The following is a 24,695-nucleotide window of genomic DNA, read 5'->3' as shown; positions in this document are numbered from 1 at the left end:
TGATGTAGTTATTTTATTTTATTTAATTTTATCTATTTATTTTATTTTTTCACTAGAGGGCAGGAGGCCAGTAGAATAACCATTGATCAAATCATTGTCTCTTTGGCATACTGTGTAAAATGTAACATAGCAGATGATGACCTTAATATGAAGGTCTTGTTAATAATGTCTAGTCTAGTAAATAAGGTTTCTTAATAAGAAGCTAGTTAAACCAACTAGTTTTGCCACATGTGCTGGTGGCTTCTTCTGGTTTAGAAAGAACAAAAAAAAATACAATAAGCAGTAAACATGAACCATTACATAACACATATTTAGCAAAACTAGTCATTTTTAACTATCTATTAAACTCAGTATCAGTTATTATTCGTCACATTCGTTTTTAATTAAATTCTACATGCTCATCATCATATAGCTTGTCTCTCAACCCATTTATGTACGTATGCAAGTTCTTACCACCTTCTCTAAAATATATGCCACCACCCCAGAGACATCGATAGATTGGTAGTTAGATCATTTTTTGCACCATCATTGAGACTATCATACGTTCTTTCAATTCTTGTGTGGGATCTTTTTTTGCAGATGAGTCTCAAATTACAGAAATATGTCCCGCGTTAACCTTTATACATGCAATACCTGTCATACTTCTCCTTAAACTCATTTACTGTCAGGACACTCACAACTAATTCTGACAATCTATTCCACTTATTCATCCTTCTCCAAGCAAAAAATCTAATCTGCTCACCTTTATTAATTACACTTATACACACCTTCCAAGGGTAAACCCCTAGTTCTCTTTCTTTGTTCATCATGCATTGAAAAATTTTCTTGTACATCTTATAGAATCCCTTTAATAACTCATAAGTTCCCTTCTTTTTTGCTTATCAACTAAACTTTGCAATCCACACACACACCTTCAGTCTGTCCTTGTAGGGAACATTCCACAGATATGGCACCAGCTTGGTCAATCGCCTCTGAATCCTCTTCACCACTTCCTGATCCCCCAAGAAATCTAGGCGATTATATCTGTGCACAGTAGTCAATATGCTGCCAAATCATGATTATAAAAATGGATAATGACCTACTCGTTTTACTTGTTAATGTGGTTTTCAACATCCAAGTAGTCAAAGGAGTTTGCCATTTGCAGTATGCTCTCTGGACTTCAACTCTCTGTCCACCTTTAGTTTCAAGTCCTTAGCCTCATCAATTTCCTGCAATGTAGTACCCTTTTCAACCCATAACCTTATATTTTGCGGCATTAAATAAATAACCATTATCCTTTACCCACAATGCCAATTTATTTAAATTATCTTGCAGGATATCTACACCTTTGTAAATTATTACTCTGCACAGTTTTGGCACCATATACAATTTCAGAGGCACTTGCAGTTTTCTTGTATTTGCATAAGGCATGGATGTGCCATCTGTACCACTTCTGTATTCACCTTGATATTTTTCACTATTTCAGCTCCTGTTTAGGAGCTGAAATAGTGAAATTTCAAAAAATCAGTCTCTGTCACATCAGCAAACTGCAAAATCTCAACTTGATACACCTTTGCAGAGTGATTACTCAGCAACTCAATTATTTCTTCTTCTGTCACCTTCCTAGCATCAGCATTGATGAAAGCCACCCTTCTTCTTTCTTGCTACATCACAAAAACTCTTTTGGGTTTACTTTAGTTTTTGCTTAGGTAATTTTCTCTCATAATCTGATTGTCTTTCTTACCATACTAAAACCATACCAGCCAAAAACATCCCAATAAAAAAGAAGAATGGCAGTCCATGGATTACAAAAGAAACCCTAGAACTAATTGAAAAAAAGGAATAAATTAAAACAACAGAATGGCAAAACCCAAATTACCTGAACCTGAATAAAGCTATTAAGAAATCTTGTCAAAAAGATAAAAATAGCTATATCCAAAACATCTGTAAAGAAATAGAAAGACGCTCCAACTCTAATGAAACAACAGATTTATTCAAGAAGGTTAAAGATATAACCAAAAAATTCAAACCAAAACTTAATATAATTACAGAGGAAAACGGCATGATCTTAAATGACATAGCCAGAAGATGGAAAGAATATTGCGCCGAGCTTTACAAGGACCCAGCTATTCATCTTGAAGGAGCTGTGGAAAACACAGAAACGGAACCGGAGATTCTCAAAAGTGAAGTAGAACAAGCAATCAAAAACTTAAGGAATAACAAAGCCCCAGGTCCTGATTCAATACCGGCTGAAAAACCTTGGAGAGAACGCAGTCAACTGGATACATGATTTATGCAACAAAATATGGAAGACTGGAAGATGGCTAAATGACTGGGCTAGTTCCACCATTATCCCCATCTACAAGAAAGGCAATCACAACAAATGTGAAACCTACTGCACTATTGTGCTTATCTCACATACCATCTAGATTTTACTACACATTATTAAGGAAAGATTACAAAGTTTTATAGACCATCAGATCTCAGAAGAACAAGCAGGATTCAGAAAAGGTCGAGGAACTAGAGATCATATACCTAACATCAGACAAATGATCGAAACAGCAAGGAAATTCAACTTAAGCCTTTATCTATGCTTTATAGATTACTCCAAGGCCTTTGACTGTATGAGATGGGATATTTTATGGGACATCATGCAAGAATTAGAAATGCCAAACCATCTAGTAACTAGTAACCCTCGTAAAGAACTTATATCAACAAAATCAAACAACAGTGAGAATTAAAAACTCAGTGTTCCCTGCATTCCAATTTGAAAAAAGTTCAAGACAAGGATGCATACTCTCACCATTACTATTCAACCTTTACAGTGAAACTATAATGAAAAGATCTCTAGAAAAGTGGAATGGAGGCATTAAATTAGGTGGCCGAACAATCACCAACCTATGATACGCAGATGACACAGTGATAATAGCAACAAATGAACAGGAATTAAAATCCATTCTAAATCAATTAGAATGGGAAAGCTCAAGCCATGGTTTACGAATAAATCAAGACAAAACCAAATTAATGATTTTAAACAATGCAGAAGAGATAGATGTAGAAGGAATTGGAATTGTCTACAATTTCAATTACCTTGGAGTGATGATAACAAAAAAAAAAGATGGATGTAAAAAAGAGATAAGAAGAAGAACAGCACTAGCTAAGAAAGTGATGACTGATTTAACTAGCATCTGGAAAGACAGGCACATCTCCAAAAAGACCAAAATTAAGCTTGTAGAAACTTTAGTTTATTCGATCTTTCTCTATGCTTCTGAATCTTGGACATTGACAAAAGATGACAGAAGAAGAATGAAGCTTTCGAGCTCTGGTGCTGGAGAAGATTGTTAAGAGTGGACAGAAAAAAGGAACAAACAAAAGTATCCTAGAAGAACTGAATATCCACACAAGACTGATACAGGGGTGCTTAACGGTCAAAGCTGTATATAACTGAGAGAAGACCTCCACATAGCCTTTAAAGGAATGCAGAGAACTGACCAGGGCTTCTGACCTAATGTCCAATCTTCACCTTCTCGTGGTGCACCCTGTTGGGTATCTACTTGCATACTGCACGAACGAGGATGGGCTGGCAATTTGGGATTTAGCTGACTAAATTGTATTCTTATTGGTTAAACCAAAATAAAAAATGATGGTACAACATGACAAAATTTCATGCCAGCTGGGGCATCGCCTGGTTAAACAAGGCCCCCGTTGTTTTCGCCACGGAACCAGGGCGAACAGCGAAAAGTCAGCTACTGATACAAATCTGCAAACACACCCCAACTCAACATCACCAGAGTTAAAGATCGGTACTATCAACATGAGAAGCCTGAATGGCAAAGAAATGGAGCTAGCTGAGGAATTGGGTAAGTATAGTTTGCCCACTGATTAGAGATCCCTCGACACTTCTGTGCATGTCAGAAAAAGGAGATATAGTGTCATATCTAATATTTTGATCTTCTAGGGCACTTCTGACTGAATCAATCCACCTAGATGTTGGTCTTCCTCAGGGTCTTTTTCCTGCCATTTTAGCATCAAACACCTGTTTTCCTAACCTGTCTTCTCTCATTCTGTTTAAGCAACAATAGCACCTTTAGATTAGTTTACTCACACATTCATGGATGCTAACAATGTCAATTTACTAGCTAATATCTTCATTTTAATATGATTCTGTCATTTTCTATCTGTTCACTCTCATAATTTTTCTTGGAACTCACATATCTGTGGTCTCTAGTCTTTGATCTTCAAACTTATCCATTGCTTAGGTTGGGTAGATTCCAGTGATTGAGGATTATAGCGAATTGATGGAGCTGGCATGGCACTCCTCTGCTGCATCCCTAAGGGCAATATTCATGTCTGAAGATTTGTGTTTATGGTGCTAGTTTGTTTGTTTGAGGGACAAAATACATCAGGTTTCTGGGAGGAAAGAATCGTTCACCTTTATGTGAGACTAGCTAACTCACCATTTGATTGAAAAGACCTAATAAAAGTTTCTCATAGACAGAATTCAAACCTGGCTCTCTCCAACCAAAGGACTCATCAATAACAACTGAGTTATGGAGTCTCATAGCCTTTGAGTGATTTGAGCACTGTCTTGTATACTGGTTTAGTGTTTTGGCTAATTTATCTTCTTCTTGCTTTAAGTTTCAGCTTGTTGTGTCTCCAATATTTCATTAGGCAGTCTGTCCATTTCTTTTTTTGGTCTAACAACTGGTCTTTTTTTGTATTCAGTTTTCAATCTTCTGCTAGTTGCTAGTTTTAACTATTCTTTTTGGGTCCATTCTGTTAACGTGTTGATTCCATTCAGATCTTTTTTTATTTTATTTTATTCATGTATTTATGGGTTGTAATTGGCATTTTTCATAAATTTTCATTTTTACTTTATCAAATTTGTTTTATTAACAATTTTTCTTAATAGTTGTATTTTTCATGTTGAATTTATCTGTTGTATTTTTGATATTTCTATTTTTCTTTCACATGCATATGTCAATATTGGTTGCACCACTCACTTGTATATTCTTACTTTTGTTTGCTTTGTTAGATCTTTATTTTCCCATATAGTTGAATTTGAACATCCTGATATTTTATTAGCCTTCAGGGATTGTTCTTTTACTTCACCCTCCGTTATATTTTCACTGTTCAGTTATTCCTAGGTATTTAAATTTAAATTACTTGTTCCAGCATTTTTCCATTTAGAGCTAATTTATATCTGATTGGTTAGCATTGTTTTTGATTTCTCTATTGATATTTGGATGTCAATATTGCTGCATATCTGTTGGAGTTTGAATAATTGTTTTTGGAGATCACCTTCATTTTTGCAGGTAATGCTACATCATCTGTATATTCAAGCAAATTTAAATTTTCTTTTTTTACACTGCTGCTTCGCAGTTGTATGGCAATTATGTTCATCTATCTCATTTGGGGGCCTACAGTATCTGATCAAAAATATCCAGTCATTCATTTATAGTAGTAATGGATGTGGCTATATATATCACAATCATGGCTCATACAGGTACAAAAGGAAGCACACAGTCTCGTAATCTTCATATACAAACATGAACAGCAAAATGGGTTGTACTCTGTGAGCTGTACTGACTTTTGACATGTACTATCATAGGATGCTGCTTTTGCAACAACTCAGTTCAGGAGATTTCTTCCTGCTGCAGCTTCCCCAATCAACCGTAAGTGATGTTATTGTGAAGTGGAAATGTATAAGACCAACAACGACACAAGCATGACCTTGTACTCCACATAAAATCATGCAATGGGACTGTTGAGTGCTGAAGCATGTGGTAAAAAAAAAGATTGCCTATCCTCAGAAAGCACTGGCTACTCTGTTCTGAAATGGCTCTGCAGAAGTGCCAGTACAAGAACTGTTTGTATGGATCTGAAGATCTGTAGAGCCACACAAGCTTAACATCAGCAAGAGCAATGCTAAGCATCATGTGGAGTAGTACAAAGCTCACTTTCATTGGACTTTGGAGCAGCAGAAATGTGATTCTCTAGAGTGAATCACACTTCACTATCTGGTAGTTCTACAGACGAATCTGCGATCTTTGTTTTGGGCTGTTTTTCATGGTTCAGGCCTGTTATCATCATCATAATGCCAATTACAGATATAGACCATATTGATCTGTTCCAGTCTCATTATCCATCTAATATCCTTTTTTGAGGTCTACCCAGCCTTCTCTTTCCAGCTGGTTGATCTTTTATTATTATTATAATTATTATGTGACACCTCCAAGGAGTCCCTAGACTCATGGAGGGAGGGGACCTATTCTACAACTCTTCGTCTCCACCATTCAATCCAACTACAACGAACCTCAACTACTGCCCACTGCCACCACTAGTTTATTCACGGACAATCACAAACATCCATGCTAATGGTGGGATTCAAACCCACAGCCTTTTGGCTGAAGAGCAGATATGCAAATCACTCAGCCAACCAGGCCGGCAACCTTGGCTGGGTCCCATAGTTCCTTTGTAGGGGAATCTTAACACTGCTGCTTATAAAGTCTCAATCATTCTAAACGGTTTTGTTCTTCGTACTTTATGGCATTAGTTCAGTGAAAGCCTTTTCCTGTATCAGCACAACAGGATCTCCATCCACAAAGCAAGGTCTGTGCAGTAAGGTTTATTATTATTCAGGCCTCCACAGTCTATCATATCACTCCTTGAACTCATTGACCGTTCTTGCTCTCACCACTCTATAAGGCAATGCATTCCATGGTTCAACCACCCTCCATACAAAGAAACCACACCTCATCCTCTTGCTCATAGCTTCCTTTCGTAATTTCCAGGGATGGCCACTTGTCATCACTCCTTCCTGCTGTTCCACCAAGCAAAAGAACTCCCTGTTGTCAACCCTGTAACTACCTCTCAACAGTTTAAAAGTCTCAATCATATCACATCTCCTTCTACTATCCACTCTACAAACTCTGTAGTCCACATTCCCTCAGTCTATCCTCGTAACTAACATTGTATAGTCCTGAAACCATCTTTGTTATCTGCCTCTGTTTCTTTCCACAGTTAATTTATCCCCTTCAAATCCTGGGGACCAAATTAGAGAACAATAGTCCAAGTGTGGTCTGATCAGGGCTTTATACAATGGAATGACAACTCTTTTATTTTTTTCCAGGTCAGCATCCTTCTGTATTGCAGCGATCCTCTTGGTTACCTTCACTACCTTTGCAATTTGTTCCCTGAATTTCAGTTTCTATCAATCATCACCCCCAAGTCTCTTGTCTCTCCTATTTCCTCCAGTACAGCTCTTCCAACAGATATCCCATTCATTTGCCCATCTGTCCAGTTTATTCAAATCTTCTTACAGGTCTGCCACATTTGCACTATTACTAATAACCCTTCCTAGCTTCACATAATCTGCAATCCACTGACAGTGTCATTGATATAAAGGTTAAACAATTCAGGTCCCAGTACGGAACCCTGTGGGACCCCACTTGTAACTTTCTGCCTCCTGGATGTTGCCCCACCATACACAACTCTCTGATACCTATCAGATAGCTAATTCTGAATCCAGTTGACTGATCTGACATCTAAACCTATGTTCTGCAACTTAAATATCAGCTTATCATGTAGCACCCTGTCTAATGCCTTTGCAGAATCCAAAAAAATGGCAATATATGCCTTGCCCTCATCAAGTGCTCTTGTCACTTTATAATAAAAGACAGTCATATTACTAAAGCAAGAGTGCCTCTTAACAAATCCATGTTGACGCTCACAGATAACATTACCCTTATCTGCCCAATGCTATGTGGTCCCTCTAATTTCTCCAAGATCTTAGCAACTACTGATGAAACACAAAGTGGTCTATAGTTTGACACTTCTAGTCTGCTACTGCCCGTATGCAATGGCACTATCTTACCTTCCTTCCATTCCTGAAAAGCCGGGTCAAGGGGACTATCAGCTCTTTAGCACATTCTCTCAAAACCTGTAGGGAAATTCCATCCATTCCCACAGCCTTCTTGATACCCAGCATTTGAAACACACTCTCCTCTTGCACCTCTAAACCTTGAACCTGCCCTATCCCTCTAATATTAAAACCTACTTCTCCAGGATGAAATGCTCCAATAAAGTGTTCATTGAACAACTCCACTATGTTCTCTGCATCAGTCACTCTCCCATTTTCATCCCACAATCATTTCTCCTCCTACTGGTCTTATATTCTTCATGCATCTGCTCTCCAACTCTCTCCTTATAATCTCTTCCATAACCTCTTTTTCACCTGCAGTACCTCTGATATTGTTTGTCATCCACTTAACACCAAATTGTGTCCTCTTCTTTACTTGTTGAATACAGCTTACTATTGCAGCTAACAAATATTCCTCCACAATTTCCCAAGCACTAATGATATCTCACCCTTCCAATTCCTCACTCCATGGAACTGCTCCAAGTTGATATCTAAGACTATTATAATCACCTGCTTTATAATTCCACATACATTCCCTTATCTTTGATATTCCTGCATGTCTATTCATCTTCCAAGTCAAAACCACATGGTCACTCTCTCTCTCCAACTGGTGGAAGAGATGCCATCTCAGTTATAATCAGCTCTTCTGATGCTATAACCAAAGTGAGGACATTAAATAGGTTCAATGTTTATTCAGATTTAGTTTTACTAGTTCTGTGAAAGAATGATTTTTTGTTTATGTAAATGTGCATGTATATCAAAATCTTACTTATTCTAAATAAGATTTACACCCTCTGTCCAAAATGAAACCAAACTTTTGATAGAAAATAAAACACAGGCCAATTATAATTATTCAAATCATTTATTTCAATCAATATACTCTCCCTCAGCTTCAATACAGCATTTGACATGGTCAATTAATTCATTAAATGACTTTTTTATATCGGTTTTTGGGATACTGTTGAGGGTCGTGGTTACTGCCGTTTGAACATTTTTCAATGGTGTCATATTGCTTTCCTTTCATCGGGAAAGAGAAAGAAGTCACAGGGCACTAAATCAGGTGAATATGGCGAGTGATCAAACTGTCTCACAATGTTCGAATGATGAGATGGTGCATTATCATGCAAAAGTGACCCTGCTTGCATCATGATATTCATGCCATACATGACGAATTCTCATTATCAATCGCTTCAAAACTTCGAGATAAAACTCGCCATTGACTGTTTGGGCAGGTGGAAAGAATTCTTTGTGGATAATGCCCTTGGAATCATGGAAACAAATCAGCATTGTCTTTACTTTAGACTTCTCCAAGCGACTTTTTTTCGGATGCACCTCTTCTGGTGGTCTCCACTCAGCACTCCAGCACTTTGTTTAGGGCTCATACTCAAAACACCACGTTTCGTCACGAGTAATGATCATTTTAAGGAACTTTGAGTCTTTACGAGCAGTTTTAATGAAATCCTTCCAGTGTTCAATTCGTTACATGTTTTGGTGGTTGGTCAACTTGTGGGGAACAAATCGCGAATTCAATTTATGAAGGCCTAAACTCTCGGTCAAAATATTGTTCACAGTTGATTTTGGAATCCCCAATTCATCTTCAATCAATTTTATGGACGATTTCGGGTCTTGTCTTCTTTGATGAAATCACACACTTTTTGGATGTTAGCTTCACTCAGTCCAGTTTTTGGATGACCCGGCTTTTCGTCGTCCTCAAGCACCTCACGACCACTTTGAAATCGCTTAAACCACTTGTAAACTTGAGTACGGGATAAGCATTCATCACAGTATGCTTTTTGAAGCATTTGATGCATTTTGGTAAAACGTGTTTCAAGTTTAACACAAAAGTCAATCGCAGCTCTCTATTTGAAACATATTTTCTGTCCGTTCATCAAAACACACTGTCACTCTTGGAACTATAACTTGGCTTCTAATGAAACAAATGTCACAAACAGGTGGCATAACAATAATGAAGGTTGTCACGTTCGACAACAAAAATATTCAAACAGGTGGCACCACTAGTTCTATTTTTGAAAAGTTCAGTTTCTTTTTTTTTTTTTAGGTGGGGGGGGAACAGCTCACTGGCAATATCAGTACCACTGAAGTATCATTGCATTCCATTTGTCATTTAATTATATATAATTAAAACTCATTCTTGAATTCAAGAGGGTCCTCATTATTTTGATTTCCAAGAAAATGAAAACAGTCACACTGCCCAGAGTCTCTATCAATAGGAATTAACTGAACACATGATAAATATTATCATTATTATTTGCAGCATCTCCATGGAGTCCAGAGACTCATCATGGGATACACAAATCCTATCATACCTCTCCTTGAATCTGTTCACTCAGGGAACTCGCAACCAATTCTAGCAATACATTCCACTCACTCGCTTATTTTCCATGCAAAATATCTGGTCTGCTCCCCCTAACACGGACTTCCACAGATGGCTCCTAGTTTTCTGGCTATTTGTCATAAATTGAAAAATTTTACTTGCATCAGTTTTATGAAACCCTTTAATATTTTAAAAGTTTCTATCATGTCCCCTCTTTTCCACTTATCAAATAAACTTTATACCTCACAACTCTATCTATCTTCATAGGAAGTATTCCACACACCTGTTACCATGTTGATCACTCGTCTCTAAATCTTTTTGACCACCTTCTTGTCCCCAAGAAACCCAGGTGACCAAATCTGCATGCAGTAGTCAAAATGTGGCCAAATAATCTTTATTGCACCCCTCCGATATCTATGTCACCTTTATCTTACCTTTATTGCTTTCCCCATTTTTGCATCATCTGCAAACATCTGAATTTTCCCTATGTCATTGATATACAAATTAAAGAATAGTGGCCCTAGTACCAAACCCTGAAGTACCCCACTAATCACCATATAATTCTCCTAGACTCCACTCCACTATATACTACTCTCTGGTGTCTGTCCATCAGTCATCCCCCTCCCCCATCTGTGCTACTAGCCTCATATATATTCCCATCCTCTCCAGTTTTTGTAATAGTTTTCCATGTGGTATTCTGTCAAATGCCTTGACAAAGTAGATCAGTATCATGATGTAGCTATTGCCTTTATCCAATTCTGCTGTCACTTTATTATAAAATGTGAATAATTTATTAAGACAGGACCTACCCTTTACAAAGCCATGCTGCCCACTATAGAAGTATCTCATCCCTATCCACTCACTGTTGTATTTTATCTTTCACCAACTTTTCCAATACTTTAACAACCACTCCCGATATGTTAATTGGTCTGTAGTTTGCTACTTCTGTCTTGGAGCCACCTTTATGTAATGGTACTATCTTACCCTCTTTCCACTCCCTTGGAACTCGGCCAGAGATAAGACTTAGATTGAACAACTTCATTCAGACCAGTTCTCTTGCACATTCACGTAGTACACAGGGTGATATGCCATCCAGTCCCACTGCTGTGTTCACATTCATATTTTTTAATATGCTGAACACCTGTTCATCTGTCTCAATGTTGATATGCATCTCTATAACATCAACTGTAAAATCACCACCTGGATGATACACTTTTGCAAAACGATCACTCAGCAACTGAACTATATATTTTGGTTCATTCACCTACTATCATGAGCATTATTTAAAGTCATTCTACCATAGTTATTTTTCCTCTTACTTGCTACATTATGAAAAAACTCTTTTTGGTTTACTTTGACCTGTTTGGCTAATTCTCTCTCATAGTCTGATTTGGTGCCTTCCTTAGCATCCCAGTCACCCTTCTTGCTTGCACTTTGTACTGCTCATGAGTATGCTGATCACTTTTTTCTTTATATTTCCTCCACAATGTTTTTTTTTTTTTTTTTTGCAGATGTTGCTTGATATCCCTAGTCCACCTAATTCCAACTTGGTTTATCCTCCTGACCTTGTGTATGTAGTCTGATACTGCTACCCTCAAGCAATCTCTGACCACTTGCCATGTACTACTGACATTCTTTCCTTGTAGCTTCTCAAGCCATCACACTGTTCCAAGCTGACTCCTGAGTCTCTCAATAATCTCCAGCCTTATAATTGAACATAAACTCCTTCTTGACAGAGAACATATGTTAGGCAACTTCCCAGAACAAGACCACATGGTCACCCTCTCCAATTGGAAGAGTGTCTACCTTGGTTATGGATACATCTTCTGTTGCTGTTATCAGATCCAACACCCTCAAACTACATGAGGGTGTTGGATCTGATATATATTTCCCCTTTATAACATGTTGTTTCATGTAATTATCCCCTAGCAACTATATAAATCCCACTTTCATCTTGCTATGCCCCCTTTCCTCCCTCCATTATGGGAGAGTTTAACTATGTCCCCCATAGTTAAAATCTCCTGTAATAATTGTTTGGCCTTCACTCATTATGCTGATTTGCTGATACATGGCATCTTCCCATGGACCCGTGGTCTATAGCAGCACCAGCAATGTATTTTGTTCTGTTTGCCTCTATCTCACACCAGACGGCCTCAAATGAACAATCTCCCGCAGACCTAATATTCTCCTTAACTTTTAATTTTGTTAGTTGTAATTCTGCAACTGTCATCAGTAATACACCACCTCCTGTCCTGTTCCTTCTATTTTCCCTGAAAATACAATATCTTTTACATTCTATCCCTGTAACTATATCATTTTTGGTCAACCAGGTCTCAGTGATGCCTATAATTTTTGGCCAGGTTGAGCTTACCAATGACAATAACTCCTCACCCTTATTCCTGATACTTCTTGCGTTCGTGTACATGCATTTTAATGCCCCTTTTACCCATAGTTACCCTTGTGTAATATCATTACCAACCAATTAGAGACCTGTGAAATCCCATTCGACATTGCATAATCATTACTGTACCCATGCTCATTACTGTACTGTACACCTTACTCCTGGGAAAACATGCTTTCCTCACTTTCTTATTAAATACACCTCATAATTGAATCCCCATACACACTATCTCTTTTTTTCCAGTCTTTCACACTTTTATGCTTTTCCCATTCAATCTTTCTTTCATGCTTTTTATTATTATTATTATTATTTTATTTTATTATTATTATTATTATTATTATTATTACGGGTATCTCCATGGAGTCAGTAGACTCATCGCGGGAGACCCAAACTAGCAAAACAATATCTGTCATATATCTTCTTGAATTCATTTACAGACGAAGAGCTCACAACTAAGTCAGGCAATGAATTCCACTCATTCACCACCCTCCAGGCAAAAAACCTTGTTCTGACACCTTTGTTAACCACACTCTTCTTTAATTTCCAGAGATGACCTCTTGTTCTTCCATCAGTTTCACACAGCTGAAACATTTCCCCTGCATCAATCCTATAAAAAACTTTTAGTAATTTGAATGTTTCTATCATATCCCCTCTTCTTCGCCTATCAACCAATCTCTGCAATCCACAAGCTCTCAATCTATCAATGTAGGGAGCATTTTTTATATCACTCGCCAACTTGGTCACTCTTCTCTGAACCCTCTCCACAGCCTCCTCATCTCCAAGGAATCCAGGTGACCAGACCTGAGCACAGTAATCCAAATGTGGAAGTATCAATGCTTTATAAAGGGGAATAATAACCTCTTTATCTCTGGATGTCAGTGTGTTCCTCAACAACCAAGTAATCCTATGTGCAATCTTGGACACCTTAGCAATGTGTCCTCTGAACTTCATCTCCCTATCTACCAATACCCCTAAGTCCCTAGCCTCATCAATCTCTTGGAGTACCTTTCCATCGATGTAGTACACAGCTGGTAATCTTTTAATCCCAAAATGCATGACTTTACACTTTTCCACATTGAACTGACATCCATTTTCTTTTGCCCATTTTACCAGCTTATTTAAATCCTCCTGCAAACTTTCAACATCAGCTTGATTTTTTATTGCACTACACAACTTTGCATCATCAGCAAACAACTGAATATCTCCCTTTAAGCCGTTTCCTATATCATTTATATACAAATTAAACAACATTGGCCCAAGCACAGAGCCCTGAGGCACACCACTGGTCACCTGCCTCATTCTGGACTCGGCTCCTCCATACACCACCTTATGGTATCTCTCCCTGAGCCATTCTCCTATCCATATCACCAATTTAATATCCATTCCCATCTGCTCCAATTTGCGTAACAGTGTTCTATGGGGTATCCTGTCAAAAGCCTTAGCAAAATCCAGAAGTACCACTGTGTAGCCAGTTCCTTTGTCCAACTCAGATGTTATTCTATTATGAATAGTTAATAGATTGCTAAGGCAGGATCTACCTTTAACAAAACCATGTTGGCCTCTATAGAGTATCATATCCTGATCCACCCATTCTTGAATTTTGTCTTTAACCAACTTTTCCAATACTTTTACCACTACTCCTGAGATGGTGATTGGTCTGTAATTCAATACCGCAGTTTTAGAGCCACCCTTATGCAAAGGAACCACTTTGCCTAACTTCCACTCCCTAGAGACCATACCAGAGTTCAAACTTAAGTTAAATATCCAGGTGAGAGGGGTTGACAATTCATTTGCACATTCATGCAACACCCGAGCTGATATTCCATCTAAGCCTACCGCAGTGTTTGCATTTAAGTTTTGCAATATATTTAATACCTCTGATTCTTTAGCTTCAATTCTCACATTAGGTATTGCTGTAGGTATAGAGATATCCTCACTTGGGTGATAGACTTTTGAAAAGTGATCACTCAGTAACTCGACTATTACATCTGATTTTGTCACCTCAATACCATCAGCACCCACTAAGGTTATCCTTCCGAAGTCATTCTTCCTCTTACTTGCCACACAGCGGAAGAACTCTTTGGGATTACCCTTGATCTCTTTGGCTAAGGTCTTCTCATAATCTGATTTAGCTTTTCTTACTATGCTGGTAACTTTCCTAGCTTGAGCCTTGTACTGCTCATGGGTGTCCTGATCGCCTTTCTCCTTGTAAATTCTCCATAACATTTTCTTTTTTTGCAGTTCAAGCTTGATACTACTGCTCATCCATCTAATGCCTGCCTTGTTTGACCTCCTAACCATGGGGACACAATCTGATATTGCTTTCCTCAGATACCCGCTGATTTTATCCCAAGCACTGCTAACATCTTTCCCTTGCAATATGTTCTGCCATGGGATGGCTGCAAGCTCACTCCGAAGCTTGTTATAATTGCCTAACCTGTAGTTCCGTACATACCCCTTCTTAATAGAAAAATCCACAGATTTTGCAACCTCCCAAGTCAATACCACATGATCGCTTTCACCAACTGGAGGTAACGAGGACACCTTACTTATGCATATAACCTCTGAACCAATAACCAGGTCCAACACTCTCACACCACGTGTCCCTTCAGTTACGTGCTGTTTCAAGTAATTATCTCGTAGAAGATGTATGAATTCCATTTCCTTTTTGCTACGTGATATTTCCTCCTTCCAATTGATATCACCGTAATTAAAATCCCCCATAATAATCACCAAGCCTTCACTCATTGCACTAAGTTGCTGATGCATGAATTCAATATCTCCCCCCATACTCCCTGGCCTATAGCAGCATCCAACTGTATATTTGGTTGCGTTGGTCGCTATTTCGCACCAGACTGCCTCAAATGAACTCTTATTCACATGTCTATCATCATGATATACTACTTTCTTTGGCTGCAACACATCAGCTATCATCAACAGTACTCCTCCCCCTGTTCTATCTTCTCTATCCTCCCTGAAAATAGTGTACCCATCACATTCAATTCCAGTGACCACATCTTCTGCTGACAGCCAAGTTTCACTAATGCCTACAACTTTTGGTGAGATTTCACTGACTAATGCCAAAAATTCTTCTCTCTTATTTCGAATGCTTCTAGCATTGGTATACAAAAATTGCAGATTCCCTCTAGATCTTGTACCGGCTTTAGAACTGATATATAAGTCATTAACTACCGTAGTCCTATGCCGATTTTTATCCCCTCTCTTCTGCAATTTATTCAGCCTATAAGGATCAATAAATACACAATCAGTGCTAAAGTTTCTCTCTCTTACACTCAACGTTTTCAATATTAGTTTCCCTGCCCAATAACTTCAACCTGTTCAGAAAACAATAACTTCTTCAATCGCTTATGTCCTTCCATGTTAAGATGCAGTCCATCTCTAGCATACAACTGCCTTTTTCCTTCAAACACACTCCAAACATCAACAAACTCCAGACCTCTTTTTCTGCACATTCTTGCAATCATATCATTCATTATCATTGCTCGTCTACTTAACTCGTAATTGTCAAAACGAGGCAGCACACACACACTATTCTCCCATTGACACTTTTCCTCTTCACAATATCTAATAATGTTCTTAAATCTTTTCCTACCCGATTTATACTACCTCTCAGGTCATTCGTACTCACCATAACTATCATCTTGTCTGCTTCATGCCCTCTCTTTATTGCTAAAGCCACTCTTTCTATTGTCCCATCAGCCAAGCACTCCTCATGCATACCACTCTCCATACCCTTAATCATATAATCACCATATATTTTACTACTCTTAACTTCATTCAAGTCCACACTCATGGACTCATTCTCTACACTATTCAGCATGACTCTCCCAGCTTCATTACTCAACTCTCTATTACTTACCCCCCCACTCTCACTACATCTCATTTCTTCTAGGCCACTTGTGGTTTTATTATATTGACTCCCAATCACTCCCATACTATTTATTACTGAATCATTCACCAAAGACTCACCCATATGTAATCCTGTTCTAGTTACTTCAGCTAAAGTAATCTCTATAGTCCTAATTTCTCTGTTTAACACATTAAACTCCGCTTTAACTTCCAGTATCTCCTTACCGATCACTTCCACTTCCTCATGAAGAAGATGAAGGTCATTTTTCATTTTCATAAACTCCCGCCGAAGTTCTTCCGCTACGGTCCCGATGTCGGCTTCCATTCCTAAACGCTCCAGCCTATCCCGACACTTCTCACATACGTCGACATTTTCGTTCTTTTCATTTTGCCAGACCGACCACAGATCCTTCACATTTTTCGGTGCATACATATAGCAGTTTCCGCAACGCATCCATTGCGAAAAATCCAACGCTGAGCCGGCCTTTCTTGTAGTAGTAGAAGTCCTGCGCGCCGCTGACTTACGTTTCTTGTTGGACTCCATCTTTACACGTTGATATAGTGAAACAAACGTCAGTGAAAACACAATATATACAACACAGTTCTAAACAATAATACCACTGAAGGACACTTGTTTCTAACTGATACACAATTGCAGCACAATTTGTGACAAAAAGCCACACTATATTTAACTTTAAAAACACGTTTTCTAGACTAGCTAAACTCGACCGCTTTGTCCTTTCCACTTGCCAGTCGTTTCTTCAGTTTCTCAAGCTCACATTTTGGCCTGTGAAGGAGTTCACGTAAGCATGCAGTTTCTTTCTGTGCTAGCATCTCATCATCCACATTACTTTCAACCATTTCCTTCAAACTCTCAGTGAAATTTTGTGCACTATCACTCACTGCTTCTGCTACTACATTCTCCATGACACCATGACAATCCTGCCTTATATCCTTATTGTTAGTCTTCATTCTTTTGCGACTTGCATTTCTTATATTTATTATTTATTAAAAAAAATCTAACAGATATTTTCTCCCTTCTCGCTCCCTTACCACAAACCATTCACTCTTGGCAACAAATACATGAAACGCACAATATGTTGAGCTAATTATGATCTATTTAATCTCACTCTCAAGCCAACCAAATTCCAAGTAATATCTGATGAACCACATAGCAACTCAACTGGTTTTACTTTTTACTCTTACTTTTTTTTTATACATTTTTACTTGCCTGTTTTGTTTTCACATTTTGTATTGTTTCCAAGTCTCAAATTTTTTTAGCTGAAGTTTAAACTTTAAAATTTGAATTAAATATTACCACTATCCTGATCTTATTATTCAGGTATATCTGATTTGTTTTTCTCTTTCTAATTTAAAAATTTATTTATCTTAAGCTTAAAGATAGGTAAAAAGGGGTTGTTCCATTACAATAAAGCTTATGTATAAATGTGTATTATTTTCTGTATTTGTTGCGCTTTATATATTTTATACAATTGATATTTTTTTATTTTAGAATTGTATAGCTACACTGAGGAATCAGAATTTTTACTTAATAAAAAGGCATTTGAAGATCTCATGGAAGAATATGGTAAGTTATTTTATTATTCATTTCTGCATGAATGTATATATTATCTAAGTCAGATTTCTTTTGAAATTATTCTCCATTTGTTTAGAATTAAATTAAATTTCATCAACAAATATTTATACAAACCTAAAGGATTTGGATATTCAGTGAGATAAGGTTTCTGTGTTTCATGTGTTTTTGTTTTTACCTTCAATATTATTCCCCATTTTTTGCCTCACTTTTAAAATGTACTCTAAATATCACCATTATCCTGACCTTTATGACTCCGAGAAACAAACATTTTAGCAGATTTAGGCAATATTATGAATTTCCGAAACCTTGTTGCTAACTATTGCAAACAACTGAACTTTAAAGCAGGCTATTTTTCACTAAAAGTTAGAAAATTCATGTATCAAAGATTATGCAGTGGGCAGAAGAAAGGATAAGATCAGAAATTTTTACTTTTTAAAAATGCATTTGAAGATCCATGATTTCCTGCTCCGTTTTTCATTTATTTGAAAATTAGTTTGAATACTTTAACCAATTCCAAAACACTGTCAAACATTTCTCTCTCTGCCATATCCTGGTGTGAAAGAACCTGCAGTTCTTGTTGCTTTTTTGTAGGCATCAAAAATATATATGATTACTTCATGTTGGAAATTTAGTTGAATATTTACAGCACTAGGAAAGGATTAAAAACTAATTTTAATGCTTCCAATTTTTTGTCTCATTTACTGAGACATCTTTAGGGATTACAAATAACTCTTGTAACATGCACACAAAAACACGTGTACATGTTACGAGAGTAACATGCACACTTAAATGAAACACCTGGTAACTCTATAGTCCTATCTAGGTGGCATGGGCATTTGTAGGTCTGGTATGTAAAGTGGGACCTCTGACAATTATTATTCCCCAAATTTTGGGAAGTTTTATGCATCCATATTTATTTAAATGTGGTTGATTTTTGAGTGCCACCGCAGATTGTAAGAACAGTCTTTCCTTTTTGAATTTACTATGGTGGAGCCATAGTATCCAGCTAGATCTTGGTCTTCCTTTGGGTATTTTTCCTGCCATCTTATCAGTCCCATGTTTTACTAAACTTTCTTTTCCTGTCACATAGTTGGACTATTGCTTCTTGCCTTCCAATCCAAATATATGCACCAAACTTATCACAAAGTAATCCTCACTGGCATGGAAACATAACTTCTGCTGGACATGAACGTGTTTCTGCCACGTCTAAGGAGACTTTGTCCGCTCCTTTCGATGGGACATTCAGCGATGGCATGATTCTGCAAAAGCTGATAATTCACGAACGGCTCCGCGTGGAATCTCTTAGGCATCTCCAGGAAAAGGCCTGCTGTCCAACATCGCAGCACCTACGTTCCTCACTCTCATGAACCACATGTCAAAGCTCACCAAGCAGGAACCAGGAAAAAGGAAAAACAGGCTCAATGTGGCACGCATCACTTATATTCTCCTCTCATGTGTTCCCTTTTTTGCTGGGTCTTTTCCACATGACCTTTATCCTTTATGCTGATAAAGGAGAGTAAGTCGATCCCTTACTCTCTCTCTTTGCTCTTAGGTTGCTGTTTTCATGGAAAACATGCTGCCGTCACCTTCCACGTAAGTCATTGCCTCCGGCGCTACACTTGACTTGTACGGTTCAGATGGACTGCTACTTATTACCTGTCTGGTGAATTGCAGTATACTAGATAGCTTAATGAGTCCAATAATAAGCCAACATTTCTCTTATATAAATTCTCTATTTTGACATAAATTCTCTAATTTGATTTTCTGTTAGACAGCAATAAATTTCTATAATCACATATAAGGAATCCATATTCTCACATATATTAAACAAGTTTTCTTTATTTTCTGCTGGTGTGCAGGTATTTCCTTAAGTAGTTAGATTTTGCATGTTAAATCCTGAATGAACAATTTCCTTGCAAAATTTCTCCATTCAGGATCCAACCGTATCCTATGTTGCCTGTATATACTCTCTTACTCCACTGATATCTATCCCACAGCCTGGAAATTAGCCTATATTCAACCCATTCCCAAGAAGGGCAATAAATCACTGCTGTCTAGCTCTATCTCACTCACCTCAGTCCTGTCTAAAGTAATGGGAAAATTACTCCTACACTACCTTGAAGGCACCAGTTAATAAACGACCACCAATATGGATGCCTTTGCTGCCGATCAACAGGTCTGCTCACATATGTCACCCATCTCTGGGCAAATGGCATGGAGAAGTTTTGCAATCTCAAGAGGACTTGATGTCCCCCAAAGCTTTTGACCAGTTCTGGCACAAAGGCAAATTTCCATTATTTGATTTGTCTCAGGCCTTTTGTAGTTGGATTTCCAGCTTATGCTTGGATGCACACTGTGATGGTAGATGGTTCTATTAGAATGTCCCACTTGACTGTTCCAATTATGATGGTTTGTTAAACTTATCTTATTATAAGTGATAATATAAATAATATTTATATTATCACTTTATTTTCAGGCCGAGGTTGTTAATAGCATTTAAGGCTTCTGCAAAGGTCCGATTAATTTTATGAGCGGTGCAATGAAAGAAAATCAGGCAAACACCAAGTTTAATTCAACAAAAGAAATCATTTAATGTGGAAGTACAACATAAACATACAAGTATAACTATCTGCAAAAAGTTATCCAATTAAAATTCACAAGAATACATATTCAGATATTAATAACTTCTAAGTTAGTTTTGTTAATTGCGACTAATGTTCACATTTCGTAATTCTAAAGCTTTAGTATTTCTTTGGCATAGTTCTCTCTATCCAATTGGATGAATCATCATAAATATATTAGCTCAGTTTAAAGTATTCAGAATAATTATAACCCATTAACTATCAAACAATCATTTCTCAGTTCTTTATGCTCAGACAATCAAGTTGAGATTAGTTCTTAAAAGTTTAAGCTTCCAAATGTTATAATAACTAATCTTATGACAGGCTACACTGTATTTTTTCTCAGTCAGCTAACACTTAATAGGAGAACATAACACATTGGAATGGAAAATTAATGGTCGGATGTTGTTAGATGTACTTCAGTACATCTAACATCCGACCATTAATTGACAAAAATAGCTAAGGTCAAAGTATATCTGATGGAATTAACTGATATTGCTTCACAAGTCATAGAAAGGACAACTCTTACCGGGTTACCACTTCTAAATATCGAATTCTCATAGGCACAATTGGATTTCTTATTAACTTTTTACTTCAAGGCAACACAATTTAAAAGAAATCTTCCAGTATAATAACTGAATTATAGACACAGAAATACATAAGACTTGATGCACTTGGTTTAAATTATTTACTGATTCCTTATTTCTTCTGTGTATTGACTTCAGTTCCGCACTATTCTTCCACTAACCATTAGGAAATTATTGAAGTATCAGAACTCCTATAGAAGTAATTCCAAATGTCTATTAATTCCTTGTCCTTTCCTAGACGATTTTCGCATATATATCACTCCTCTTCTGCCACTCACTACCGATTTCTATGCTGTCTCCAAGGCTTCTCCCCTTACTTTTTCTTTCCAATCAACTACATTCTCCTTTTCTCGCCAAAATCCAGTTTTAACCCATTCAGCTTATATCAACTGGCTTTTCTCTTTATACACAGTAGCTCATGCTCTCAGCATGAGCTAACTAAAATAAACTCCGTTTCTCCATCAGTAGCCAATCAAATCTCATCAGTAGAATTCCATAAAATTACCTTTACTTATAGAAATAACAAAAAATATATATCACGGTTCACATAAGTGTATTTAAATTTATATACACACAGTTTCTTATAATAAATTTTACAGAATTAAGTAAATAAATTGAATGTCATTTTTATATAGTCTTTTTTTTACTATTACATATCCTAAGGTTATACAATTAATTAATAACAAACAAAACTCAAAGCATTTATATGAATAATATATTACGAGTAAAAGACTAACAACAAATAATATTTATGACATGGTGGATTATGTTAAATACGAATGAAGTATTATAATATACAGAATATCTTCATTCACAATTTAACATTCCCTATTCTCGCCATTCAATTAATGCTGGGGTTCCACAGGTGCTGTCCTCTCACCAACCCTCTTCCTGCTATATATCAATGACCTAGCTATATATCAATAACCTACTTCAGTTGACCTCCAACCCAATATATTGTCAGTGTATCATAGATTATTTTTGCTGGTGGCAAAAGTAATCTATGATACACTGACAGGATGAGTATTAATAGCAGCTGTAAACAAGTTCAGAGGCACTTTTCCACTGTTGCAGATACAAACCTAGCCGAACCTTTCCTTCACTCAGTAGGAACATGGTTGTCAACTATGTCAATAACTGGGACAAAAAAAAAACACCAGAGTGGTGATGAAGTTGACTATAAAAAAGGAATGCTAATATTGAAATCAAGTGCTATTAAATAGCCATTGTTGAAATCAGAATACAAATATTTGTATTTTTTTTTTATAGCCCATGTAATTAACACAAACTAAAAGATTTCAGAATCCACTTCAGAAACATGTGGTTTCAGTTCCTCACTAGTGACCCAAATACACTGTGAATGTTTTATGTCCTCTGGGTAATTCAGATCATAATTAGTACCGATCTTCTCTTCTCCCATGGAGCAACACTCATACATCTGCTCCCAGTCCAGAGTTGTCTGGCCTTATAAGAATGCAAAGCAGGATGATCTTTGTATCGTCTACACTACTACTATAATGCTTTGGTTTTTGTGGTTGCTTAAAGGTCATAACCAGGTAACGAAGAGGAGACACACACATTTTGACATTAGGTCCAGATTAGATTCTAGGTTTGATAATATACAATTATCAAACTTAATCATCTGCATAAAGCAAAGAACTTACTTTTGAACAAATCAAGTGCATTGTCTTTTGGATTCTTTAACTAAATTGAATAACACCTACAGCAAATTTGATATGAAAATAAGTTTAAAAAAAAAACTGTATATAAGCAGGAACATACAATACTTCAAGCGAGAAGCCAAGAGAGTTGTTGCACAGGTGAAGGCCATGGCATATCAAGATCTTTATGATCAATTAGAAACAAAGGAAGGACATAGAAAAATTTATCGATTAGCAAACTGTAGAAATAAGGCATCAAAGGACATCTTACATGTGAGGCAGATCAAAGACTCTGGAGGAGGAGTATTAAGGAGGAATGTGGATATAAGAAACAGATGGAGAATATACTTTGAAGAGCTTTTCAATGAGGAAAATGCAAGAACTTGCAGAGAAGGTTGGCAGCCTTATGAGGGGATGGTGCAGAACATCAGTAGAGTGGAAGTGAAGGAGGCCATAAAGAGGACGAAGAATGGAAAATCGGTGGGCTCTGGTAGGATCCCAGTGGAGGCATGGAAGTCACTGGGGGAAGAGGGAATTGACCTGCTGTGGGACTTGTTCATAAAACTTTGCCAACAGGAAAATATACCTGAGGAGTGGAAGAAAAGTACTTTTGTCCCATTCTACAAGGATAAAGGAGATGCATGACTGTAAGAATTACAGAGGAATAAAGTTGATGTCCCACACAATGAAAATCCTAGAAAGGGTTCTTGATGGAAGACTGAGAAAGGAGGTGGAGATTGCAAAGGAGCAATTTGGCTTCATACCTGGTCAATCGATGATAGATGCTATCTTTGAGTTATAGCAGATGATGGAAAAGTTTTGAGAGAAACAGCAGGAGCTACATCTGGTGTTTATTGATCTGGATAAAGTGTACAATAGAGTGCAAAGGCAAGAAGTCTGGAGGTGTCTGAGGGAGAAGAAGGTACTGGAGAAACATGTCAGGTTGGTGCAGGAGATGTACAGAAATGTGAAGACAAGTGTTTGGACCTGCCTGGGAGAGACAGAAAGTTTCAAGTGGCAGTTGGCTTGTATCAAGGGTCAGCATTAAGTCCGTTCCTGTTTAATATTGTGTTAGAGGTGGTGGCAGAGGAGGTGAGAAAAGATGCACCTTTGACAATGTTGTATACTTCAGATACTTAGGTTCAACAGTGAAAGAGGATGGAGAGGCTGAGAAGGAAGTGGGATGCAGGATACAAGCTGGATGAAGGAACTGGAGAGAGAGAGAGAGATGGCTGGACTGCTATGCAATAAGAGGATGCCGATCAACCTAAAAGACAGTATCTACAGGACAGTAGTGAGACCAGCTATGATGTATGCCATGGAAACTGTGGCCCTGAGGAAAAATAACATCAGCAGGATGGAGGTAGCAGAGATGAGCTTAAGTGGATGTGCGGTGTGACCAAAAAGGATCGTCTGAGAAATTGCTATGTAAGGGGAATGGTGAAAGTTACGAACTTAGGAGCGAAGATACAGGAGGAGAGGTTGAGATTGTTTGGTCATGTGATGTGGAGGAAGGACAAGTATGTGGGAAGAAAAGTCATGCAGATGAATGTGCAGGGGAGGAGGAAGCGTGGGCGGCCAAAGAAGAGATGGAGGGAGCTGGTGGAGGAGGACTTCAGGATGAAGAACTTGAATGTGGTTACAGCCCAGGATAGGAAGATGTGGAGGAGACGCACTAAAAACAGCAACCCTACTTAAATGGGACAAGCTGCAGAAGAAGAAG

At 37.6% G+C, this 24,695-nt stretch overlaps 1 protein-coding gene across 3 annotated transcripts in view; it reads left to right on the top strand.

The window, feature by feature from the left end:
• Positions 1-24,695, top strand: part of Strip (striatin interacting protein) — a 367,915-nt gene that overhangs the window by 43,999 nt on the left and 299,221 nt on the right. For all 3 annotated transcript variants that reach the window (XM_090400054.1, XM_090400055.1, XM_090400053.1), the window contains one exon: positions 18,020-18,094. In XM_090400054.1, coding sequence (XP_090256180.1) covers positions 18,020-18,094 — 75 coding nt within the window. The remainder of the gene's footprint in view (positions 1-18,019; positions 18,095-24,695) is intronic.

The sequence above is a fragment of the Typopeltis vanoorti genome, chromosome 11 (genome assembly GCF_054136105.1).
Source record: "Typopeltis vanoorti isolate ZY-2024b chromosome 11, IOZ_Tvanoo_1.0, whole genome shotgun sequence".
Classification (NCBI taxonomy): Eukaryota; Metazoa; Arthropoda; class Arachnida; order Uropygi; family Thelyphonidae; genus Typopeltis; species Typopeltis vanoorti.
Note: the sequence above shows the minus strand (reverse complement) of the source record. Positions and strands in the feature narration are given on the sequence as shown.